Below are 24,201 nucleotides of genomic sequence, written 5' to 3'. Positions count from 1 at the left end.
GTTAGTCAACTATTTTACCACGGGGAAGGCTCAGAGCCCAGCCTTATCCTGCTTTTACCTGTCATCACAGAAAGCACTGGGGCGTAATTCATGACATTGGATCCTTCATCACTTCAGTTGCTTACCAACTGGCTCGTCTTATTCACGATTTATTTGAAAATTATGTCCTTAATTTATATATATTAAAATGTAGCATTCAGTGCAAACTGATATATATTTATAGAATATAGGACCTTAGATTGGGCCTCTTTTCAAAAATCAATACATCATTAATACCAGCACAGTATTGGTAGAAAGTTCACCATGCTAACACTGTAAAAATCAGTTTGAGCATTGCAGATCATTGGTGGGGCATAGAAAATCAAGTGTTGGAACCGTGATGGGTTTGGTGAGTTTATCCAGTGAATTGCTGAGCCTCAGCACCAGGAGGCTCCCCTGCTTCGATCCCTGATCTGTGTTAATATAGCCAGAGGAGCGCTACACTTGTCTTCAGTGCCCCTAGGCTGGGGACAGGAAAATCAGCTGAGTTTTCTGTTGTCCATCCCTGCTAGTGTGTGTGGATGGCCAGTGAAAGCATGATCAGGCTGGGCTCTTAAACCCTCTGGTAAAATAGTTGCCCAACAGTCACAGGCATGAATAATGGACATTTGGGCGACCGACTGGAGAGTGACTGGTGGAACTGCACCCCAGTGAGTGGTCAATACCTTCTGAAGAGGAGGCAGAAAGGGAAGGAAATTAGGGGAAAAGTAGGCGAAAGATAAAGTGGACGACCTACCTTTTTCCTGGGATCTTCATATCCTTTCATAGAAACCTTAACCAATAAAAACTCTTGCGTCTGTAATAATGCACAATTCATTCTGGCTTTCGGATTGGTCCTTGCAAAGCATGTGACATAAGAAAATACCCAAGCGAAATACTGCGGAAATCCGAAATAAAAACAGAAAAATGCTGGAAACACTCAATAGGTCAGGCAGCATCTGTGGAGAAACCTTTCGTCAGAACTGAAATCCAGCATTTTCTGTTTTAATTTGTTTTTAAAACACATGGTTAGAATGGATCAACCAGAAAGCTCTGGAGCCAGCACTTTTACCACCAGTAACCAATGCCACTAGAGATCCATTAAGGTCTGTTTAAAAAACACATTGCAGTAGTTTTTAAATAGTTACTTTGATACTATTGTATTGGTCTTCCTTTAATTTGGATTTCAGGAGCCCAGGGATCTGTCAGCCAGTTCAGACAGGCAGCAGCCCTAGATTTACCAACACACTGAAAATGGATTTAACAACATAAATTTCAGAAGCTAGCTCACTTCTGCTGAGCTCCCAGAATCAGAATAGAAAGGCCGCAGAATAGATTTAAGTGCCGCAATTAACTTACTGCACAGGTTGAAGAATCCGGGCTTTGGTTAAATCACATGCAAGCAGTACATCAGTGCAGATTTGTGAATAGCTACCGAAACCAGCATTGATAGTGTAATGTATTATCCCATGGTTTGGAGTGAGCATGCTCAGTTCGCTCTGGCCTAATAAATCAAGCACATGGACTAGCAATTCCTGGTGTCTCTGTCCTTCATTTGTTCTACCCACATATATTACATTTTGGTGACGAGGATGCGATCCCAAAGCCATTTTTAGGGATCGTGGAAGGACACAGTGGACAAGTTTAAATGAATTTGTGATACCTAACCTGAATTTTTGTGATGTTTTACCGTGAATGCTCATGCAGATTCGTCTGTGATTCGCCTTTGCGTGTATGTATCAGCGGTGTTGACTCTCACAGGTACACAGGTAGTCACTGTTCAACAGGATCAGGACAATCATGGTCATGCCTACGGGATTCATAGGAAGCCTTGGCATGCATGACCGAGCTCGAGAACCATTCAGTTCTTACATTGAGCGGATGCAGATGTTTTTTTATGGTCAATAACATTATTGAGACTGAAGGTGCAGATGAGAATGTTCAAGCTCAAAATAAAGTAATTCATGAATGGAAGAAATCAATTTTTCTAACAGAGATCGGGCCAGAAGGCTACGGAACATCAACAAACCTACTCACGCCAGGGAAAGTGAAGGATGCATTGTTTGAAGACATTAACGACAAACTCGAGGACCATTTTGACCCAAAGCCATTAGAAATAGCAGAGAGCTATAAGTTTGGTACCAGAAACCAAAAACAAATTGAAACCATCAGTGAGTACATTGTAGCTCTTAAGAACCTGTCTTGGTATTAAACTTCTGCATATTTTGGATCGTGCATTGCGAGATAAGTTTGTGTATGGACTGGTGGATGAGCACACACAGTCCAAGTTACTGAACACTCCGAACCTAATTGTTTGACATAGCCTGCAAAATTGCCCTATCTATGGAGTTGGAGTCTAAGAATGCTCTGTCCAACTCAAGTGGCCAGTGCAGCTGAGGTCTACAGTCACACAGCCACCGCCAAACCGGAGACTGAGTCATAAGCACGTCAGTGAGTTGTTATCGCTGTATTGAAAATCACTCACCAGAGTCCTGCCAATACAGAAATGCGAAGTGTTTTCACTGCCAGGCCATATTTCAACAGCTTACAGAGCTAGATCTAAAGCAGGGAGTAGGAACCATTCTGGTGGCATTACAAAGCAGTGACAACAAAAGGGAGGAGTTCACAATCTTGAAGTGAACACACCTGATGTTGAAGAAGTAGGCATCTACAGTATCTATGCCACTAGCAGTCATGAGAAAGACTTCCGTACAAAACAAGCAATATGTATATTGACACAGCGGCAGACTACTCTATCATGAGTAAGGACACATATGAGAGTAAGTTTAATGAAGTACACTTACAAAGAGTATCGTAGAGTTAAAAACCTACTCCGGAGAAATCCTGGGGACATGTGGACAAATGGAATGTAAAGTTCAACACAATGTCAGTAAAGCTGCCTATTATTGTAGCAAGCTACAACAACAGGCCAACTCATGGGCAAAGACTGGTTGAGAAAGTTAAAACTAGACTGGAAAAATGTCTACAGTTTAGATGTTACAAAGAAGTGACTCGACATAATGCTGAACATGTACGAAAGCATGTTCACAGACAGTTATGAGGGCATGACTGGATATGATGCACATATCTATATCAAGTCCAACGCGAAGCCAAGGCTGGTTCCCTATGCGTTGAAAAGTCAGGTGGAGGAAGAGCTAGCCAAGCTCAGAGAGAACGGAGTGTTAGTAAAAACTGAAAAGCAAAAAGGCTATTCCATTTGTGGTCATGCCAAAAGCAGACAAAACTGTAAGCTTGTGTAGTGACTACAAACTTACTCTCAACCAAGCAGTTGACAATGAGTAGTACCCGTTAACTACATCGTAAGATTTGTATGCAGCACTATCTGGGTCAAAGTTGTTCTCCAAGCTTGACCTGGCGCGTGCTTACGCTCAGCTGAATGTTGACAGAAAGTCAACAGTATCTCACCATCAACACACACAAGGGACTGCCGTATAGTGGAAAGTCCTCTCCCAAAATCTTCCAGGCAACGATGAATAAGATTTTGCAAGGAGTTCCAAAGTGCTTATGCAATCAAGACGATGTGCTAATCACAAGCAGTGAGAAAGAAAATCTAGAAGTGTTAGATATAGTGCTTCAAAGGTTGAATGCCCACAATGTCAAATTGAAAAGGAGCAAATGTACTTTTGTGCAGTCCGAGGTTGTGTACCTTGGTCTGAAAGTTGATGCAAATGGCTTGCAACCAGTGAAGGAATAGGTTGATGCTGTCATCAATACTCCAAAGCCACAGAACATGTCTGAGTTAAGATCTTTCCTTGGAATGGTCCAGCACATTTCTTACCTGAGCTAGTGGCCATGTTAGCTCCAGTGCACGAGCTCCTCAAGAAGGATGCCCAGTGGAAGTGGAAGAAAGCGCAACAGGAAGCTTTCAACACTTGTAAGAGAAGTCTCTCTAGCGATGCTCTACTTGTGTACTATGACACAGAGCGTGAGATTGTTAGCGTGTGATGCTTCCAGCTACGGTGTGGGAGCTGTCATAAGCCACGTAATGAATGACGGCCAAAAGAAACCATCGTGTTCGCATCACAAACTCTCACAAAGAGCAAAAGGAACTACATGCAAATTGAAAAGGAAGTACTCGCTATAGTGTTTGGAATCAAGACATTCCAATAATTCCTGATCGGCAGAAATTTTATCCTGATAACCGATCACAAACCGCATCTAGCAATATTGGGGCCTTGCAAATCTTCCATCCCTGCAATAGCCGCATCAAGAATACAAAGTTGGGCAAGTTGTCACAATATGACTCACGCTTCAAAGCAAAATGCAATCACAGATGCCTTGTCCAGGTTGCTACATGAGGACTCGTGTTGGAAGTGAAGGTGTGATTTGGACGCTAGGTACAGTTGAGAGACTTTCCCATGAATGCAACTGAGATTGCAGATGAGACTCAGAAGGGCAAGTACTGAAAAGTGTGTATGAAAACACTTTGAATGGATCACACAGTGTATGGACACAGAATTGAAACCATTCCATAACCTTCGTACTGAATTGTCTTGTAAGCAAGGTTGTATCAAGTGGGGAAACAGAGTGGTGGCACCTACTTTGAGAGATAGAATTCTGGCCGAGCTTCGTACTGAATATCCAGGGACCAACAGTATAAAATAATTTGCAAGAAGCTTTGTTTACTGGCCTGGATTGGACAGTGATCTTGTAATCACTTTGTCAGCAAATGCAGTTTTTGCCAAAATTACAGAAACAAACCACCCAAAACTCCACCACAACCCTGGTCATGGCCAAGCAGACCTTTTCAGAGAGTACATGTAGACTTCTGTGAGAAATCAAATGATTATTTCCTGGTACTTGTAGATAGTCACTCAAAGTGGATTGAAGTGAAACACATGGGTTCAAATACTACAACTGAACATACCATAGTTGAGGTCTAGCTTTGCATGTCATGGCTTACCTGAAGAACTTGTTTCTGACAATGGCCCCTAATTCTGTTCTGCTCTATTCCAAGAATTCATGAAATGGAACGATATCAAACACACTCATTCCACCATATCATCCAGTTTCAAACGGAGCAGCTAAACGGTCAGTCAGAATCGTGAAAGAAGCTCCCAAAATGCAAGTGTTGCAGGGTTCTTCGGGACTCAGAAAGAAGCAACTTTTGGCAAATTTCTTACTGAAGAAGAGGGTTACTCCACACACTACAACTGGACATACCCTTGCAGAACTCTTGATGAAGAGGAGATTGAGAATACAACTGAGTCTTGTACAACCGAATTTGGCCTCGAGAGTTGAACAGTAACAGTTGAGTCAGAAATGTTATTATGACACCAATCAGAAAGAATACAGTTTTAAACAAAATGAGTGTGTTCATGTTCTCAGTCCCCAGCAAGTCCAGTTCACACATGTGGGATGCAGGAACCAGAGGATCGTGGAACCACAAGATATTTGGTTGAAATTGGTGTTGGCGATGAACCACCTGATCATGAACATTTGAGCATTTGACTCAGTTCAGATTTCAGTAACTGAAGTACCAGGTTCAAACAAGTCTGAGATGGAAACAGGATCATCTTTGAGTTCAGAACCAAAACAAAACAGCCCAAAAATTGGTTCAACACCAAAACCTTAAGTGAGGAGATCAGGAAGGCTCCGCAAACCTGTTATTAAACTGGATTTGTAGTTCAGTTTTTAAAAAAAGCCAGGAGTTTTTCTTATATGGAACATGTATTGCTGAGAAAGGCGGGACCATAGTTTTGTTGTATTTGAGAGGGGAATACATACATTTTTTTTTAAAGGGGAAAGGAGTATAATGTATTATCACATGGTTTAGTGTGAGCATGCTGAGTTCGCTCTGGCCTAATAAATCAAGCACATGGACTAGCAACTCATGGTGTCTCTGGCCTTCATTTATTCTGCCCAAATATATTACACATAGTTTGCAGGATGGTTCTGCGTTTTTGCTTGTTTTAAGAATTAAAAATCATATTGTTTTGGAGGAAGCAGAGAGATATTTAATTCAACTAGCTGCTTCTGAGGGACTTCCCCAGAAAGTTATTTTTGTCACAATAAAAATGGATTTCTGTGGCACCGCAACTGGAAAAGAGCATTGAGGAATAATTTTGAATGATTAAACACAGATTCCATTCATTTGCAGAAAACGGTAAGTTCTGTACAGCAAATCTAGTGAAGAAAGTCCAGTTCGGATGCTGGATTCCCTACCATAAAACACAAAATGTTACCACTTCTGTCCCGGGTCAGGTTACACCGTTTAAATCAGGCCCCTTGTCTGCAGCTGGATTTCAAAATAGAAGTTTATTCAATTATTATTATGGGATTCAGGATTATTAGAAATGCACCAAGGGAATACTGTGGATAAGTGGGCTAAATTGCACAGATGGCCTTCTCCTGCATGAAACTGTTACTCTGGGAGTCATTTTCCTAATCCGCCCCATTCTACTTTCCATTGAAGTGGGTCTGATTGGATGGGTTTCCCGCCAAGCCAGTTAAGCTAAAGCTACCTCCAACGTTACCGATTCACTGACAACCCTGCTTTTAATCACTCTGGTAACAGAGAGAAACTGGTTAAATGTATCAGATTGCAGATTTAATGTTATCGTAGAATCATAGAAATATAGGGCACAGAAAGAGGCCATTCGGCCCATCATGTCTGTGCTTCCAGAAATCCTATTTAACACCTCTAATGGCACTGTTCCCTTGAGTGAGTGCCATCCATGGGAGAGAGCTGGGATGAGTGGGGGATGTGGGCTGTACATTCTCCTCGAGTACCTGGGTCGAAGTGTGGATGCCCCAGCACAAAAAACAGACACAAGCCGCTCATGCTGATCTGTAAAATTGATTAAAATCGAGGGAGGATTGTGCTCGGACAAGTCCCAGCGCTTATCTCCCGCACCCCACACATATTCCCACCCATCACAGCCTTCCCAAATATAAAGCACCCAACCTTCGTTGTTATGATGTTATTGTAGATTGGGATTCCCATGGGTCTTGCGCCTTGCTATCGAAGTTGTCGTGTCTGGCCCATGTTACGGACCGTGCCAGTTTGTGTGTGTTACTATAGGTATGTTGTCTTAGCATGCTTGCAGCATGATGCTGCGAATGGAAGCACTCGAATACAGAGATACAGGATCTGCATCAATTCTCAAGCTCGTGCCCAATCCCGTTTCTAAACCATTTTATGATGGTTTTTTATTTTTAAAAACCCAGTCACAGCCTCACATGCCATCAGCAGGGATTTTTCCTTTAAAATCATTTATCTTTTTGCCAAAAGCCTGCCGTGTACAGAAGTGGTTCCATGCCTTACCAACCAGCTTCCAATCTGCCAATGACTGTCAGCCATGGCTCAGTGGGTAGCACTTTCACCTCGGAGTCAAAGGTTAATGTCCCACTTCAGAAACTCGTGCACAAAATCTAGACTGACTCTCCAGTGTAGTACTGAGTGAGTGCTGCACTGTTGGAGGTGCCGTCTTTCGGATGAGACATTAAACCGAGGTCCTGTCTGCCCTCTCAGATGGCTGTAAAAGATCCCCTGGTACTATTTCGAAGAAGATCAGGGGAGTTAGCCCCGGTGTCCTGGCCAATATTTATCCTTCAATCAACATCACAAAAACAGAATCTCTGGCCATTTCCATATTGCTGTTTGTGGGAGCTTGCTGTGCACAAATTGGCTGCCGCGTTTCCTACATTACAACAGTGACTACACTTCAAAAGTACTTAATTGGCTGCAAAGCATTTTGAGATGTCCGGTGGTGGTGAAAGGCACTTTATAAATGCAAGTATTTTTTTTTCCAATTGGCCTACAGGAAGAGAGCGGGGCAGGACGGTGAGCAGATACTGTGGGTCTCGGTTTGAGTGCAGGCATCCTGGAGCCTGAGCAATAAGGATAAAAGTGCCTGAGGTGATGGGGGTTTTTACCAATGCAACAGTTATAAAACCTCACCTCATAAGGCTGAGGGACCAGGTGTTTTCTCCTGAAAAAAACAGGATGGAGAGGAATGTAGGAGAAGGGAGTCGAGAATAAATCATTAGTCTGATACTTAATCTCTCTCTTGGCATATATACCTCTTAACCACTCCACCATCAGCAGGATCCGCTTCCAATTTCAGCATCAAATCTCTGTCTCAACAATCTCCAATCTGGAGACCGGCTTCAACTTACTACTCGAGAGAGAAAAACATGTTTTTTTTGTGAGTCCCGAACCTCTTCGCTCATTCAGGACATGTGGCATTTCTGTCGCCGGCTTTGCAGTGCTGCAGCCACCAGGCTGTGTTTTCCTGTCTGAAGGACAAGCGTTGGGAGAGAATGTGAAGAGAATTTGGGGCCAAGAGGTTTGCAAGCAGCACTTTCCCTTTCATCTTTCTGTCACTCGATCCCATGACATCAGCAGGCTGCAGCCAGTTGCTATGCAGCTATAACATTTCTGAAAAGTTACACCAGGAAAAATAAAACCCACTTGATGGATTAGTGCTTGGGAAACAAAAAAAAGGGCGACGATAAAACATGTGACAATTAGACTCGAAATAAAAAGGTAAAAACTGAATTATACATCCATGAAACTAAACTCCTTGAAAGGATCAATATTTACTTGCACAGCTCGGGTTACAACGTGCAGTATCTCCCCCCCCCCCCCCAAACAACAAGTTGCTCTGGTCTCAAATGGTTGTACAGGAGTTGGCATCTGTCAGGGAAGGCTTCACTTGAGCCTCTCTTTGCTGCACTGTGCGCTACAGCTCCATAACGTCCAGACACAAAAGTGTCTGTGCTTTGCGATTACAGCTCATGTGAACATTATTAGCTTAATTATACTTCAGGAGGGGGGAGGAAAGATGTCACACCGCTGTCGACGATTACAATTAAACAAAAAAACAATTTGATATGGTATCATATTTATCGGACTTTAAAAAAAATACATAAAACATCGAAACGAACTGCTGATTGCACAACGTAAATCACCATGCAAAATGAGACACCTAAAAAAAACACCCAACATCCTTCAAGGGCAGTGGCAGCAGGCTGTGTGTGGTGCAATGTGCACTCTTGGCTAGGACTATCGTAGTGCAGACAAGTATATCCTACCCTGTTTCCTCCACCCAGCATCCGCGGATTAAATTGCACATTTCTCTTTTAAACTCAGACAGGAGAAAGCAAAGGGAGAAATTTTAAAAAGATACAAGAGGCTCATTCTCACTCTCTCTGCTTTTGCAGTGTTTTGCATCGGTTACTTTGCCCGGACCACGCTAATCATTGCGTGGGGGTGGGACACACTGTCTCACCGACTTCCTCCAGCACTGAAAAACCCACCAGGGTTTGAAATTTCATCTCAGTCTATCAAATCACCCGACACATACTCCCCTCCGATTACTTTTCACCTTCAGGGGGATCTTGGTCTTCATTCCAACGCTCCTTCTGTACTCCCTGAAGGGGTGCTATTTAGGGAGGAGACTGGAGGAGAGGGGGGGGGGGCGGTTGAGGAGAGGGTTGAAGAGAGTCTGAACACAAAGCCCAGAGTATTGAACAACTCTTGAGCTTCTCTTGGCATATTGTAGTCTGTGAATAGTCACAATACAAAAAAAATGATTTGTGCAGCTTCCCATATCAGTCAAAATTTAAAAAAAATCAAGGATCATTAAAGCACGTAACACTGAAAAACGTGGCTTTTTAAAAAGGCTGGAGGCAGCAGCAGCAGTTGGGGAGAAACAGAAGGGCAGGAAGGAGGCTGCTGACGTTGACCATTAGATCTGTACCTAACTCTGAGCAGATAAGTCAATCAACAACTGCTTTGCTTCACTGCAGTGAGTGAGAGTGTCTCGCTTTCCTTCCTCAGCCTCAGTTGGGCCGGTGACCAAGTGCACAATCAGGTAGAACAGCGATTACAGGTTTAGCAGCCTCACCACATAACCTTCAGACACAACTGTCGTCTCCAATCCCATCGGTTCGGGCGGGAACAGTCGCGGAGGGAAGCGCTATGTTTGTTTTCTTTTTAAAAAGAAGCAAATACCTAAATTGGTCCGTGTATCCGTTTTGGGAAAACGACTGAAGAAATAAAAACAGGTCACTCTAGGTACAGTGTAAAGTCACGAGAAAAAAAAAGGGTGGGGGGGGAACAGAAGTAGGAATGCCACAAACTTGATCTGATGGCTGGAAGTTGCTGCTGCAGATCCTCTAGTGGGAGGAGGAGACGCTGGACTCAGTTTGCTCCTGAACGGAATTGTTCCACATTGTTTCCTTCAAGTCCGAACACTGAAAGTAGTGCCGCTTCCGATGGGAGGTCACCTGGCTCGACCCCTGCCGGTCCGGGCGGGCGCTGTCCGGAGAGCTGCCGGCTGCCGGCGTTTTGGTGGCGGGGAAGTTGACTGCACTGCTCCATTTCTCCAGGCTGCTCAGCGGATTGTCAACTGAGATTCCTGGAAAGAGAACGCAACTGTGGGTAAATCATCCCAGGCTCTTTACTCGGGTTAACTTTAGCTACGGGCCACTAACCTGGCCCCGCCACGCTGGCCTCGGTAACGGGCCTCGCAGTCACTGCCGCTTGTCACAACTGGTGAGCCCTGCACACGCACACACACTCTACAAATCAGATAAATCCACTCTACAGAGGAAGTCTAGGACAGCCATAGAATCATAGAGCACAGGAGGAGGCCGTACAGCTCATCGTGCCTATGGAAGTAGTCCACCCCTGATAATTCAAAGTCTTTACCTTTGCCCAATTTAAAAAAAAAATCCAATATTTGAATTAAACAACATAAATAACACAACTAAATGAGAATTTAATGGGAACTTCTTTACTCGAGAGGTTGGAATGTGGAACTTTTAAGGGGAAACTAGATAAGTATATGAGGGAGAAAGGAATAGAAGGATGTATGGTAGGGTTGAATGAAGAAAGGAGGTTCATGCTGAACATAAATACCTGCATAGACCCGTTGGGCTGAATGGCCTGCTTCTATGTTGTAAATATTATGTAATACGATGATATGCTAAAAAAAACATTGAATTACCAGAGGGCTTCAAGGGAGTGACTTTGAATTAAAAAGAGTAGACTCCAGTATGGCGATGGAAGAGCAGGTCTTCATTAGCCTAGTATCTCGGATTGGTGCAGCAACTGTCTGATCAAACATAACCTCCTATGTAAACTGTGAGGATCGCATTCATCAGGTGCATGTGATATGACTACCGCCGTCAGCTTGCACTGTAGATGCAAACTATGTCGGGATCATACAGGCCACCTTTCCAAGGGCACAACTATCATCCCAGAAGGAATCTTTCCCAACTATTGTCGAACCTAAAGGAGAAGATGTAGGACTTGAAACCCTGTCATTTATTCAAACTTTCATCAAACACACAGCATCAACTCCCAATACTGGTACATGTAAGAAGTTTAACATTTCAAGTCAGAATACTGGAAAAAAGAACACATACATGTTGTGCAGATCCATACATGCCTCAAAAATCCTACTTTATAATACTCACCATTAGAAATCTAAAGAAAAAAAGTTTGATAATAGAACATGCATATATCTCAACAGAATTGAAAGAGATAAAGGATTGAAAAGAATTAACTGTAAAGATGATCAATAACAATTTTCCAAAGCTAGTTTTTAAACATAAAATATTTTACATATCACAACATATCCTTACCTTATTTGATCTTGGGTCATGGGAAACCTGGCAATGCAGTATTCATTGCCCACCCCTGGTTGCCATGAGACAACCACTAATGTAGGACTGGTGCCACATGGAGGCCCATGCCCTGTAGGAGTGGCAGATTCCCTTCCTAAAGTACATTAATGAACCAGTTGAGCTTTTATAACAACCAGCAGCTTTCTGGTCATTTTTCTGGTGTTACAAATGACCAGATTTGTTGAATTCAATTTCATAATTTGCCTGAATGGGATCTAATTCTGGGCTTCTAGTGCAGTACCATAACCACTGGGCTGTCATACCCAAAAGTCAGTTTGCTAAAGACTCAGTAATCTATATGTCAATCTGCATTTACTAAGGTACCAAATTGACTGTACAAAGCCTGTATTGAGAGCAAGTATTTTCCAAGGTTTACCTAACATGATGCATCAGAATACTGGAATCTTAAAAAACAAAGCACAGAATGAGAAAGGGCATTTTGGCCCACCCAGCCTCCTCCTATAATAATTTACCCCATCTTGGACTCTACCCCATTTATGTAATACTCAGAGGGAAGATTCTCCATAAATCCTGTCTGATCCCCAAAGGCAATCAAGTAAAACTCCTGAATATTCATCCCTTCCCACATCTCTACGATTCAATACTCTCTTCGAGGCTCCAACAGCAGAGGCTATTCTCTATGTAGTATTTGATTATCTCAGCTTGTATATAGTCCTATTCTATTCTCTCTGTTAGTTTAAATGAATTTGTTGTTTGTAAATGTATATATGAATTCATTAAATCCAATGCAGTGAGGAAAATAGCACACCAGATATTTATGCAGCTTCTATTTGAAGGAATTAATTGGCACATCATCAACTGGGAGTCTGTTCCACATTTTCTCTGCTCTCCGGGAAAATCTGTACTGAAATGAAAGATAAATGTGGCGGTGAGTTCTAGGAGACAGTGGGGTAGACTTTTCTATTTTTAAAAGGGGCATAAAGTATCACATGGGTGGAACGGAGATGGTAAAGTGGGGGATGGATGACGGCATTCTATAAGGGCGGGGGAGTAGGACTAACTGAAGTGCTCTTGCAGAGAGTCGGCACGGGCTCGACGGGCCATATGACCTTCTTCCATGCTGCAACTATTCTATGATTCTATCATGCCTGCAATACAGCCCGACCAACCTCACAATATTTATGAATGAAAGCAAAATCGCAGTACAGGTGTGCAATCCTTCACGCACAATTTTCCGATCTGATATTTTAAGCGCAAATATCAAAGACTAAAATTTTAGTTAGAACTAAAAGGAAATGTGCACTGTGGTTACAGACAGAAGGGAATGCTTGTGAACAGAGAAATGGCTGCAGGACCTGTAGAGGGGTGTGGCACTTTGGAGGTTCCGGTCCAGGCAGTGGACAGGAGAAGGGAGATCCTTTGCGTGAAGGGGAGGGAGAGGCAGGAAGCTGTCTAGGAAACACCTTCGTCACCAGTGTCTAAAGGGGATATCCTTTGTCATCAAATAACAGGTCGGTGATCTGATGGCCTGCTTAGAATAAAGGCGACACAAAGGACTACTGCCAGAACACAGAGCTGCGTATTGAACTGCCTGTGGTCATATCCAAGGAGCACATTTCAGGGAGTGGTATCCCTTTCTGTTGCGAAAAATGCCTGGCTGGTGATTACAAGCACACATGTTAATGTGCGTGTAGTCTATGGTATTGTGGATCATGGGTAAGCTTTTAATGCGGGCAAAGACTCCAATGTGGGCAAAGCTTAATGCTCTCTCATCCTGCTTCACATTCTCTCCATGTAATGTATGTGTTCTTCCTGGTGATGTTACCTGCTGCACCATGGCATTAATGATCAGGGCCACGATTACCTTGACAGCCACAGGCAGTGCTGACCATGCTCTGGTTTGAGGCTCCAGTTGTGGCTGCAGCAGGTGACAAAGCTCAGTGACAGTCTTCTTGGTGAAGCGCAGCCGCCTCATTCATTGCTCCTCAGTGAGGCCGAGGGATGCAAATTGTTCTCTAAAGACCTGTAGTGGGTTATAGAGCTCTTCTCCCTCTTCTTCCATCTGCTCCAGCTCTCAACCACCTTCTTTGCTGTTCCCAAACATCCTCCAGCCCCAAAGGCAGACCACTATTATTGGAATAAACTGTTTCCAAGGCAGATAAAAGCAGCAGCACAAACATGTTCCCAGAGGTCAGAGTTAACTTGCGGAATGCAGAAAACAGCCAAAGAAAGATCCAGAAGTTACTAGTAGCCCAAGGACAAACCAGGAACTAACCTGTATGAAAGGGAAAAGCCCTTTAAAGAACGCTCCTGCATGGGATGAAATTCTCCATTGCCTATTGGCTGCGAAGATCCTATGCAAGAATCAATCCAGTTTCCAGTGAATAGGGGCAACCAGCACATAAACTGCCTTTAATTTGGAATTAATTCAGTTAAACTGCCTCCGACCTACAAGGTAAATGTTTCACATTTACTTACTTGGGTGTACAGCTGAGAGGAGCACGATTGCTCCTCCTGACCCCACATTTATACAAAGCTTGTTGTCGCTCTTGACCCTCTCACCTGACCCAATCCTCCGGCTCCCGGCCTCCGATCCCTCCTGGCCTCTGACCTGCAGCCTCCTTACCCGACCCCTTGATTCTCCCCAAGGCATAATATCGGGGGTGCCTCACCATTCAACACAAGGCATGTAACTTGCAACCCCCCCAATGTGCCCAAAATGGGCAAGTCTGAATTTCTAGACCAATGTGTCCAGATTATCTGAGATGCAGATAAATATCTCAGCAAGTGAGGCTGACTGAATTGCTTATGAGTTTAGAGAACATAATTTCAAGGATGTACGGTATATCCACCATATCACATTGACAGTTGTGTATACCTCCAACTGAAGCTGACCATCACCCACATGTGACTATTCACTCATGGAACCATTTGTGCTATCACACTGCTCGGCAGGGCACCCCTTCTATGACCAGTGCAGCCTTTAATTAATACAGGTGTCAGCATTGGGTCAATTGTAGCACTCTAACCTCTGAGTCACAAAGTTGCAGGTTCAAGAACCACTTCAGAGACTTTAGAACATAATCTAAACTCACAATCCAGTGCAGTACTGAAGGAATGCTGTGCTGTCAGAGGTGCCTTCTTTAAGATGAGACATTAAACTGAGGCCCCAGCTACCCTCTCAAATGGACAAAAAGGATCTTGTGGGGCAATTCAAAGAGCAGGGGAGTTTTCGTGGCCAACATGTAGCTCATTGCTGTTTGTGGGACCTTGCTGTGCATAAATTGGCTTTTGCATTTGCCCATAGCTGTATTAGAACAGTGACCACAGTTCAAAAGTAGGATGTGAGGGAGCCATATAAATGCAAGCTCTTTCTTAATTGTGTTCTATTTCTCTAAATTGATTAAAGTGGTGGGGAGATGAAGGCCACCACAGGGTATCATGAGAGAATTATAACCCATGTGATTTTGGTTAAGAAAAATAAATTTAAATTCAAAACCAGAAGAATTCTCCCTTCCGTTCTCTTGAGTACCCTCCCTCCATGAACCAATAACTGGTTAATCATCTTATTGCTGTTTGTGGGATCTTACTGTATGCAAAATAACTGCTGTGTTTGCCTAAATTATAATAATCAGGGTATTAGAAAATAATTCAATGTATGCTTTGGGACATTTCTTAATAGACACAATAAGCCGCTATAAAAATGCAAATTTTGTTTTCTTTATGGGATGCTGGCACATTTGCAGACACATAGTTGGAATTGCTATGTCCCAGCTTGTACAGATCTTTGCTAGAATGAACAATTTAAAATAAATGAAGAACTCATTTGAACCTACTTACTGCTGTCAGAACACTGCCCAGCTATTGTGAACACTATAAGAATGCACCTTGTTTTCAGTAATGTGGAGGACACTGGCTGCCTCTCGGATGACATCATAAACCACGAGAGCAAAGCTTGAGTGCTTTATATTTGTCATCTGAACCCCCTTGATCGGATTACCGCCTTAATTCACTGAGGCATCTGGTATTATTTATAATGTATGGTGGAGAGGGAATATTTTTCATATAAAATAGGCCTTTTGTTTCAGTGTAGGTTGTAAATGGGAATATTTTTAGTGTTTATAATACTCCTGGCAACCAATTAAGTACAGCCTCATGATTTAGCACTTCACACTTTATGACTTTTGTCCATTATTAACAGATTATTTTTAGATAATAAATTACAAAAAAGTCACTATATATATTAAAGGGAAGGAAATACCATTGAGCAGCAAATTAAATGGTATTTTGATAATATAAAAATACACATTATTTTCAGATAGAGTTAGGGAGAGGCACTTTAAATAGCATTCAGTACCCTAGACTTTCCTCATGTGATCAGATGAGGCACTTAAACCAACTCATGGTCTTTCGTGACCCAGTGATTGAAGGCAAGTTTTTTTCCCACTGGTCAACTTCATGGAATGCCAGTGTCTTCAGCTGGTGGAAATGGCATTCAATTGGCCCATTATTTCTTCCCAGGTAGGTTTCTGCAGCACATAGATTTGGGGAGGGAGGGAGGGACAGGTGGAAGAATCTATGTGCCCTTGGACAGCATATCCATCAATGGGTCTCTGTGCAGCAACAAGATTATAATCAGCATATCTGAACTGTATGTTACAAGAGGCTCAGCTTCCTAACATTAAAGTGCTAAACTATGATCATCACCGCTGAGTTCTGCTCAGTTGGCTTAACCTCCCATTAGCCAAGTATCTTCTGGTTATCAGAAGATGCTCTACTAGCATGTGTTTGAAAAGCCCAACAAGGGGAACCAGTGGATGTGGTGTATTTAGACTTCCAGAAGGCATTTGACAAGGTGCCATATAAAAGGTTACTGCACAAGATAAACTGCACACGGGGTTGGGGGTAATATATTAGCATGGATAGAGGATTGGCTAACTAATAGAAAACAGAGAGTCGGGGAAAAATGGTTCATTCTTGGGTTGGCAATCAGTAATTAGTGGGGTGCTGCAGGGATCAGTGCTGGGAGCCTAACTATTTACAATCTATATTAACAACTTGGAAGAAAGGACTGAGTAACGTAGCCAAGTTTGCTGATGATACAAAGATGGGAGGAAAAGCAAAAAGTGTGAGGAGGACACAAAAAATCTGCAAAAGGACATAGACAGGTTACGTGAGTGGGCAAATATTTGGCAGATGGAGTATAATGTTGGAAAGTGTGAGGTCCTGCACTTTGGCTGAAAAAAAATCAAAGAGCAAGTTATTATTTAAATGGAGAAAAATTGCAAAGTGCTGCAGTACAGTGGGACCTGGGGATACTTGTGCATGAAACACAAAAGATTAGTATACAGGTACAGCAAGTGATCAGGAAGGCCAATGGAATCTTGGATTTTATTGCAAAGGGGATGAAGTATAAAAGCAGGGAAGTCTTGCTACAGTTATACAGGGTATTGGTGAAACCACACCTGGAATACTTGAGGCAATAGTGACCATAATATAATATGCTTTAAGATGATAATTGAGAAGGACATAAGTACGATGAATACCAGGGTAATAGATTGGAGAAAAGCTTATTTTGAGGGTCTGAGAATAGAATTTGCGAAAATAAAATGGGCAACAATATTGGCAAACATTGTAGTGTTTATAATACTCCTGGCAACCGAATGGGAAACATTTAACACGGTGTTCAACAGAGTGCAGGAACAATATATTCTGCTAAAAGGAAAGAACAAACTAAAAACTAATGAGACTCCATGGATGAATAAAGCCATAAGGGAACAATTGAAGGTAAGGTAAGAGGCATACATTAAGTACATAGACAGCAGGGGAGTGCATGATACGGGAGAGTATGAAGAGATTAGGAGAAAAGTTAAAAAAAATTAGGAATGCAAAGAGGATCTATGAAATTAATTTATCAAGCAACATAAAACAAAATAGTAAAATATTTTACAGGCACATCAATAAAAAAAAGGAAGGTTGGGATGGGAATAGGGCCATTATGGGATAGCTAGGCAGAAATATTAAATAATAATTTCACTTCAATATTTACCAGGGAGATAGAACAGGTGGACATGACATAGGATGATGAGAAAAGGGCATTTAAAATTTAAAAAAAGAGAGGAAATATTAAATAAACAAATCAATCTCAAAGAGGATAAAAACCCCTGGTCCAGATGGATTGCATCCACGCATTTTAAAAGAATTTGGGGAAGAGATAGCAGAGGTACTACATTTAATAATTCATTAGAAAAAGGTGTAGTGCTATAGGACTGGTGGATACGTAACGTACTACCTACATTTAAGGAGGATAGAATGTGTCCAGGGAATTATAGACCATTAAGCTTAACATTGGCAATAGGAAAAGTAATGGAATCTCTACTAAAAGGAGAACATAGAATAATGAATAGTCAGCATGGATTTCAAAAGGGAAAGACTTGCTTGACCAATCTCATTGAATTTTTTTGAAGAGGTAACAGAGAGAGTAGACAATGGTAATGCAGTAGATGTAATTTATCTAGATTTTCAAAAGGCCTTCGATAAGGTACCACATAATAGACTGATGAACAAGGTCAGAGAATGCGTAATCAGGGGACAAGTAGCAGAATAGATAGCTAGTTGGCTTCAAGACAAAAAGCATAGAGTAGGGGTAAAAGGTAGGTGGGTGGGTAGTAGTGTTCCACAAGGATCAGTGCTGGGACCACTCTTGTTCACAATTTATATTAACAATTTAGACTTTGGAACCAAAAACACAATTTCTAAATTTGCAGCTGACACCAAATTTTGGGGGGGAAATAGTCAATACTGAGGAGGACTGCAAAAAATTACAGGAGGACATTAATAAATTTGCAGAAGGACCATATAATTGTCATATGGAGTTCAACACAGATAAATGTGAGGTATTACATTTTGGCAGGAAGAATAGGGAGGTCGCATGTTACTTTGAGGGTGCCAGTCTAGGTGGGGTAGAGGAACAAAAGGATTCTGGAGTACAAATACAGAAATCACTAGAAGTTGTGACACAGGTTAGCAAGGCCATACAAAAAGAAAACCAAGCACTTGGGTTTATTTCTAGAGGTATAGAATTGAAAAGTAGGGAGTTATGCAAAACTTGTATCGAACTTTGGTTAGACCACACTGCGTACAGTTCTGGTTGCCATATTATAAAAAGGGTATAGAGGCACTAAAGAGGGTACAGAGAAGATTTACAAGGCAGATGAGCTGAGAGCACAGATACACACTTGGGAGTATGATATAGCTATTACTAAGACATGGCTGAAAGAAGGGCAGGTATAGCAGCTCAACATTCCTGGTTACAGGGTTTTCAGATGGGATAGAGGGGGATAAAAAAAGGAGGGAGGTAGCAGTATAGATTAAAGAACCAATTACAGCTTGTGAGGAGGCATGATATGTTAGAAGGATCATCAAATGAGGCCATATGAGAACAAAAAAGGGGTGATCACACTGCTGGAGTGTACTATAGACCTCCAAACAGAGTGAGATAGAAGAGCAAATAGTGAGGCATTTTTCTGAGAAGTGCAAAAACAATAGGGCAGTAATATAGGGGATTTCAACTACCCTAATATTAACTGGGATAGAATTAGTGTGAACGGTATAGCGTGCAGAATTCCTGAAATGCATTCAAGACAACTTTTTTAGCCAGTATGTAGCAAGCGCAACAAGGGACTTAGTTTTAGGGAATGAAGCTCGGCAGGTGGAAAGGGTATCGGTGAGAGAACATTTTGGTGCTAGCGATAATAATTCAGTTAGATTTAGAGTAGTTATGGAAAAGGACAAAGATAGGCCAGCAATAAAAGTTCTCAATTGGGGGAAAGCCAATTTTACTAAGCTGAGATGTGATTTAGCCAAAGTGGACTGGAAACAGCCACTTGAAGGTAATCAGTGTCAGAGCAGTGGGAGGCATGCAAGGAGATCTTGAGGGCTCAGAGCAAGTACGGTCTCTTAAAGAAAAAGGGTGGGACTAACAAATCTAGAGCCCTCTGGATGTCAAGGGGCATACAAGGATTAAAAAAAAGGAGGCTTATGACAATATTACAGAAACTCTAGAGGAGTATAGAAATTGCAGGGGTGAAATGAAAAAGGAAATTAGGAAAGCAGAGAGAGAGCATGAAAAAATTTTAGCAAGTAAAATCAAGGAAAACACAAAGATGTTTTATAAACACATTAAGAGCAAGAAGATAACTAAAGAAAGAGTAGCGCCTATTAGAGACCATAAAGGTAATCTGTGTGTGGAGGCAGAAGACGTGGGTATTGTTCTTAATGAATACTTTGCGTCTGTTTTCACAAAAGAGAGGGGCAATGCAGACGTTGCAATCAGGGAGGAGGAATGTGAAATATTAGATGCAATAAACATAGTGAGAGAGGAATTATTAAGGGGTTTGGCATCTTTGAAAGTGGATAAATCCCCAGGCCCAGATGAAATTTATCCCAGGCTGTTAAGTGAAGCAAAAGTGGAAATAGCAGAGGTTCTGACCATCATTTTCCAATCCTCTCTGGCCACAGGTGTGGTGCCGGTGGACTGCTAACATGGTACCTTTCTTTAAAAAGGGAGCAAGGGATAAGACCAGCCAGTCAACCTAACCTCTCGTGTGGGAAAATTATTGGAAAAAATTCTGAGGGACAGGATAAATCTTCATTTAGAAAAACACGGATTAATCAAGGACTGTCCGGATGGATTTGTTGAGGGAAGGTTGTGTCTGACTAACTTGATTTAATTTTTTGAGGAGGTAGCAAAGAGGGTCGGTTGCTGAGGGTAGTTTATTTGATGTAGTGTATATGGATTTTAGCAAGGCTTTTGATAAGGTCCCACATGGTAGACTGGTCACGAAAGTAAAAACCAATTGGATCCAAGGCAAAGTGGCAAGTTAGGTCCAAAATTGGCTCAGAGACAGGAAGCAAAGGGTAGTGGTTGATGGGGGTTTAGGTCCCTTGCTTTTTGTGGTATATATCAATGATTTAGACTTGAATGTAGGGGTATGATTAAGAAGTTTGCAGATGATACAAAAATTGGCTGTGTGGTTGATAATGAAGAAGAAAGCTGTAGACTGCAGGAAGATATCAATGGTCTGAAATTGTTGAACTTGATGTTGAGTCTGTAAGCCTGACCATGAGCTTCCGGTCGCCTGTCACTTTAATTCTCCGCTCCACTCCCATCTCTCCATCCTCAGCCTCCTACACTGTTCCAATGAAGCTCAAGGAACAGCACGTCATCTTTCGTTGAGGCACGTTACAGCTTTCTAGACTCAACATCGAGTTCAACAATTTCAGACCATAACCTCTACCCATATTTTTTTTCTCTTTTCATCCTTTTTTTTTTAAACAAACCCCCATTTTTTTTCCTCTTTCCCATAGCAGCTGGTGATTATTCTGTTGTTCACATCCCATCTAGACCCATCTTTTGTTTCCTAACTTGTGCCATTACCATCTCATTTTTACCCATCATCCCCTTTGTCTCTTAAATCACACCTGCCTTCCCTTTTGTTCTTTCCTCCCCCCCCCCCCCCTTTCACTTGCCCTTGAACTTCCTTAAGAATCTGTTACATCTCAAACTTTTCCAGTTCTGACGAAGGGTCACAGACCCAACACGTCAGCTCTGTTTCTCTCCACAACTGCTGCTGTCCGACCTGCTGAGATTTCCAGCATTTTCAGATTTGCGAGGATGTTGCCTGGACTGAAGAATTTTAGTTATGAGGAAAGATTAGATAGGCTGGGGTTGTTTTCTTTGGAACAGCGGAGGCTGAGGGGAGACCTTATTGAAGTGCATACAATTATGAGGGGCCTAGATAGAGTAGATAGGAAGGACCTATTTACTTTAGCAGAGGGGTCAACAAACAGGAGGCATAGATTTAAAGTAATTGGTAGAAGGTTTAGAGGGGATTTGAGGGGAAATCTTTTCATCCAGAGAGTGGTGGAGTCTGGCACTCACTGCCTGAAAGGATGGTAGAGGCAGAAACCTTCACCACATTTAAAAAGTACTTGGACGTGCACTTGAAGTGCCGTAACCTACAAGACTACGGACCAAGAACTGAAAAGTGGGATTAGGTCGGATAGCTCTTTGTCGGCCGGTCCGGCACGATGGCTCGAAATGGCCTCCTTCCGTGCTGTAAATTTCTATGATTCTATAAATGCAAGGGTACACATATCAGGAAAGGATGAACATGCTGGGTCTCTTTTCTTTTGGAAAAAGAAGACTGAGGGGCGACCTAATAGAGGTCTTTAAAATTATGAAAGGTTTTGAAAGAGTGGATACAGAGAGAATGTTTCCACTTGTGGGGAAGAGCATAAGAGGCTATCAATATAAGATAGTCACCAAGAAATCCAATGGGGAATTCAGAAGAAACTTCTTTACCCAGAGAGTGGTGAGAATGTGGAACTTGATAGCACAGGAAGTGGTTGAAGCGAATAATGTAGATACATTTAAGGGGAGTCTAGACAAGCATATGAGGGAGAAGGGAAAAGAGGGTTATGCTGATAGATTTAGATGAGGAAAGACAAGAGGAGGCTTGAGTGGAGAATAAACATCGCCATGGACTGGTTGGGTCGAATGGCCTGTTTATGTGCCATATATCCTATATAAATGTAATATGTCTGGCTTACAGGAGGAATTGTTCTGCTAAGATCCTAAATGAGCGATACCTGGAAACTCAAACCTAAATCATCTAAACAGCTGAGCTTTAAATGGAATCAGGAGATATATAAAATATGAACATTTGTAACTTGAGCTCAAAAGCAATTTTGGTGAATAAGGTGTAAAATCTCAATGAGGTCTGGGGAGGGGAAAGAGAGACTTGTACCATGGGAACATGGGCGATTATAATCGTGGTGTTTTTGTGCAACTTCTATAATGTAATTTATCTGCTGGAAACAAAAGATGTAGTGTGAATAAACAGACATATTGATTTAATTTAAACGGTCATGTTTTAAACCATGTAGAATGCGACAAGCCTTACAAGGTGTATGGTTGAGACTGTTTCCAACATTATCTGCAGCATGTCCTATGACCTGGCTATGTCCACTGGTAACTTGATTTTTGTGTCCCAGTATTTATTTTAGGTTTAACTATGTCCACCACTCTATTTCAGGTCGGTAAGAGGTTCGGTGTCGGGGTATGCACTGGAACACATTTGTGCTTGAGACTGATTGGAGCCTCACAACCACACGCAGCCATTGGTTTAAAACAAGCTCCAAAACCCTGAACTCATGGTAATTAAGTCAACCAAGAGCCCTCTACATCTGGCAAGTATTAGAACTGCGTAAAAACAGCAAGTGTCAACCTTGGATCAGAGGTGGAATTCTTGTTTCTGAGTCAGAAGGTTATGGGTTCAAGCCCCACTCCAGAAGCCTGGTCATATAATTTAGGTTGTCGGAGGTGTGGTTTGTTGGTGAGGCGTCTTCTCTCTCAGGTGCACATACAAGATGGCACTCTTCAAAGAAGAGCAGGAGAGCTATCCTGGTGGCCTGGCCAACATTTATCTCTCAACCAAAACCAGATAATCTATGTATTGCTCTTAGTGGTTGTCTGTGGGATCTTGCTGTACACGAATTGCTGCTGCATTTCCCTACATTACAAAAAATACTTAATTGGCTGTGATGTGCCATGGGTCATCCTGAGGTCATGAAAGGTCCTCTATACATTCTTTCTTTAAAAGCACATTAAATTGGTAATTACATTCACCTATTGTGGTCAGCATTCTCAGACTGCTGCTTTTGTTAAATTACTTCTCAAATTTGAATTTAAAATATGCATATCATAAATATTAACAAGTATCACAAGAAAGATGTGTAAAGAGATCAGTACTATTACAATTATAACTAACCCGCCACTACCCAGGAGAGCAATTAAATGCTAATTAATTCAATTGGGACAAACTAGCACGTGGAACTCCTTCAAATAATAAACATCTGCTTGAATTGTCCTGTCCTGAAGCACAATACACTGCACGCTTGCTAACTGAATAGCTACAGTTACACAATGTCTATACATCTAGCAGCGAGGCCAGAAGATGCTATTCATGTATGGACAGTTTTGCCAAGAAATTGCAGGGTCCATGGTATTTCAATACTATCATGTATATTTATTTTGAGATAATTGTTAGCATACAGAGATGGGGAGGAGTAAATGATTTGGACTTGGGCCTCGGGAGCACAATCTTAAATGCTGCTGATGGCAAAAAAGTAGGGATTTGGTAAACAGCATAGAGAACTGTAAAATAATCTGTGAAGACAGGTTAGCAGGATGGGCAGACAGGTGGCAGATGTAATTGAACATGGATAAGTGCAAGGTAATGCATTTTTGGAGGAAAAACAAAGAATGGAAAGAGTGGATGAACAGAGAGACTTAGGGGTTCAAATAATGTAATTCACTGACAGTGCAAGTGCAGATAAATAAAGCTGTGGAAAAAAAAGCGAACAGCATTTTGGGTTTTTATAAATCAGGGCAGAAGTAAAGAAGTAATAATACATTTGTACAAAACAGTGGATAAGCCACAGTTAGAGAACTGTGTGCAGTTTTGGGTGCCCCAATATAGAAAGGGCATTGAACCC

The 24,201-nt window shown here is 42.0% G+C and overlaps 1 protein-coding gene across 6 annotated transcripts in view; it reads right to left on the bottom strand.

The window, feature by feature from the left end:
- Positions 1 to 8,781: 8,781 nt before the first annotated feature.
- Positions 8,782 to 24,201, bottom strand: part of sobpa (sine oculis binding protein homolog (Drosophila) a) — a 426,066-nt gene continuing 410,646 nt past the window's right edge. For 5 of the 6 annotated variants that reach the window (XM_070885634.1, XM_070885638.1, XM_070885639.1 and 2 more), the window contains one exon: positions 10,329 to 10,406. Coding sequence is in view for 1 of the 6 variants with exons in the window: in XM_070885635.1 (XP_070741736.1) it covers positions 10,165 to 10,406 (242 nt within the window). In the remaining 5 variants the exon portion in view is untranslated. Of the gene's footprint in view, positions 10,407 to 24,201 lie in introns of all 6 variants that reach the window. The other variant, XM_070885635.1, reaches the window with a different exon arrangement.

Source organism: Pristiophorus japonicus, chromosome 7 (assembly GCF_044704955.1).
Source record: "Pristiophorus japonicus isolate sPriJap1 chromosome 7, sPriJap1.hap1, whole genome shotgun sequence".
Classification (NCBI taxonomy): domain Eukaryota; kingdom Metazoa; phylum Chordata; class Chondrichthyes; family Pristiophoridae; genus Pristiophorus; species Pristiophorus japonicus.
The sequence above is the reverse complement of the archived record's forward strand: the minus strand, read 5'-3'. Positions and strand labels throughout refer to the sequence as shown.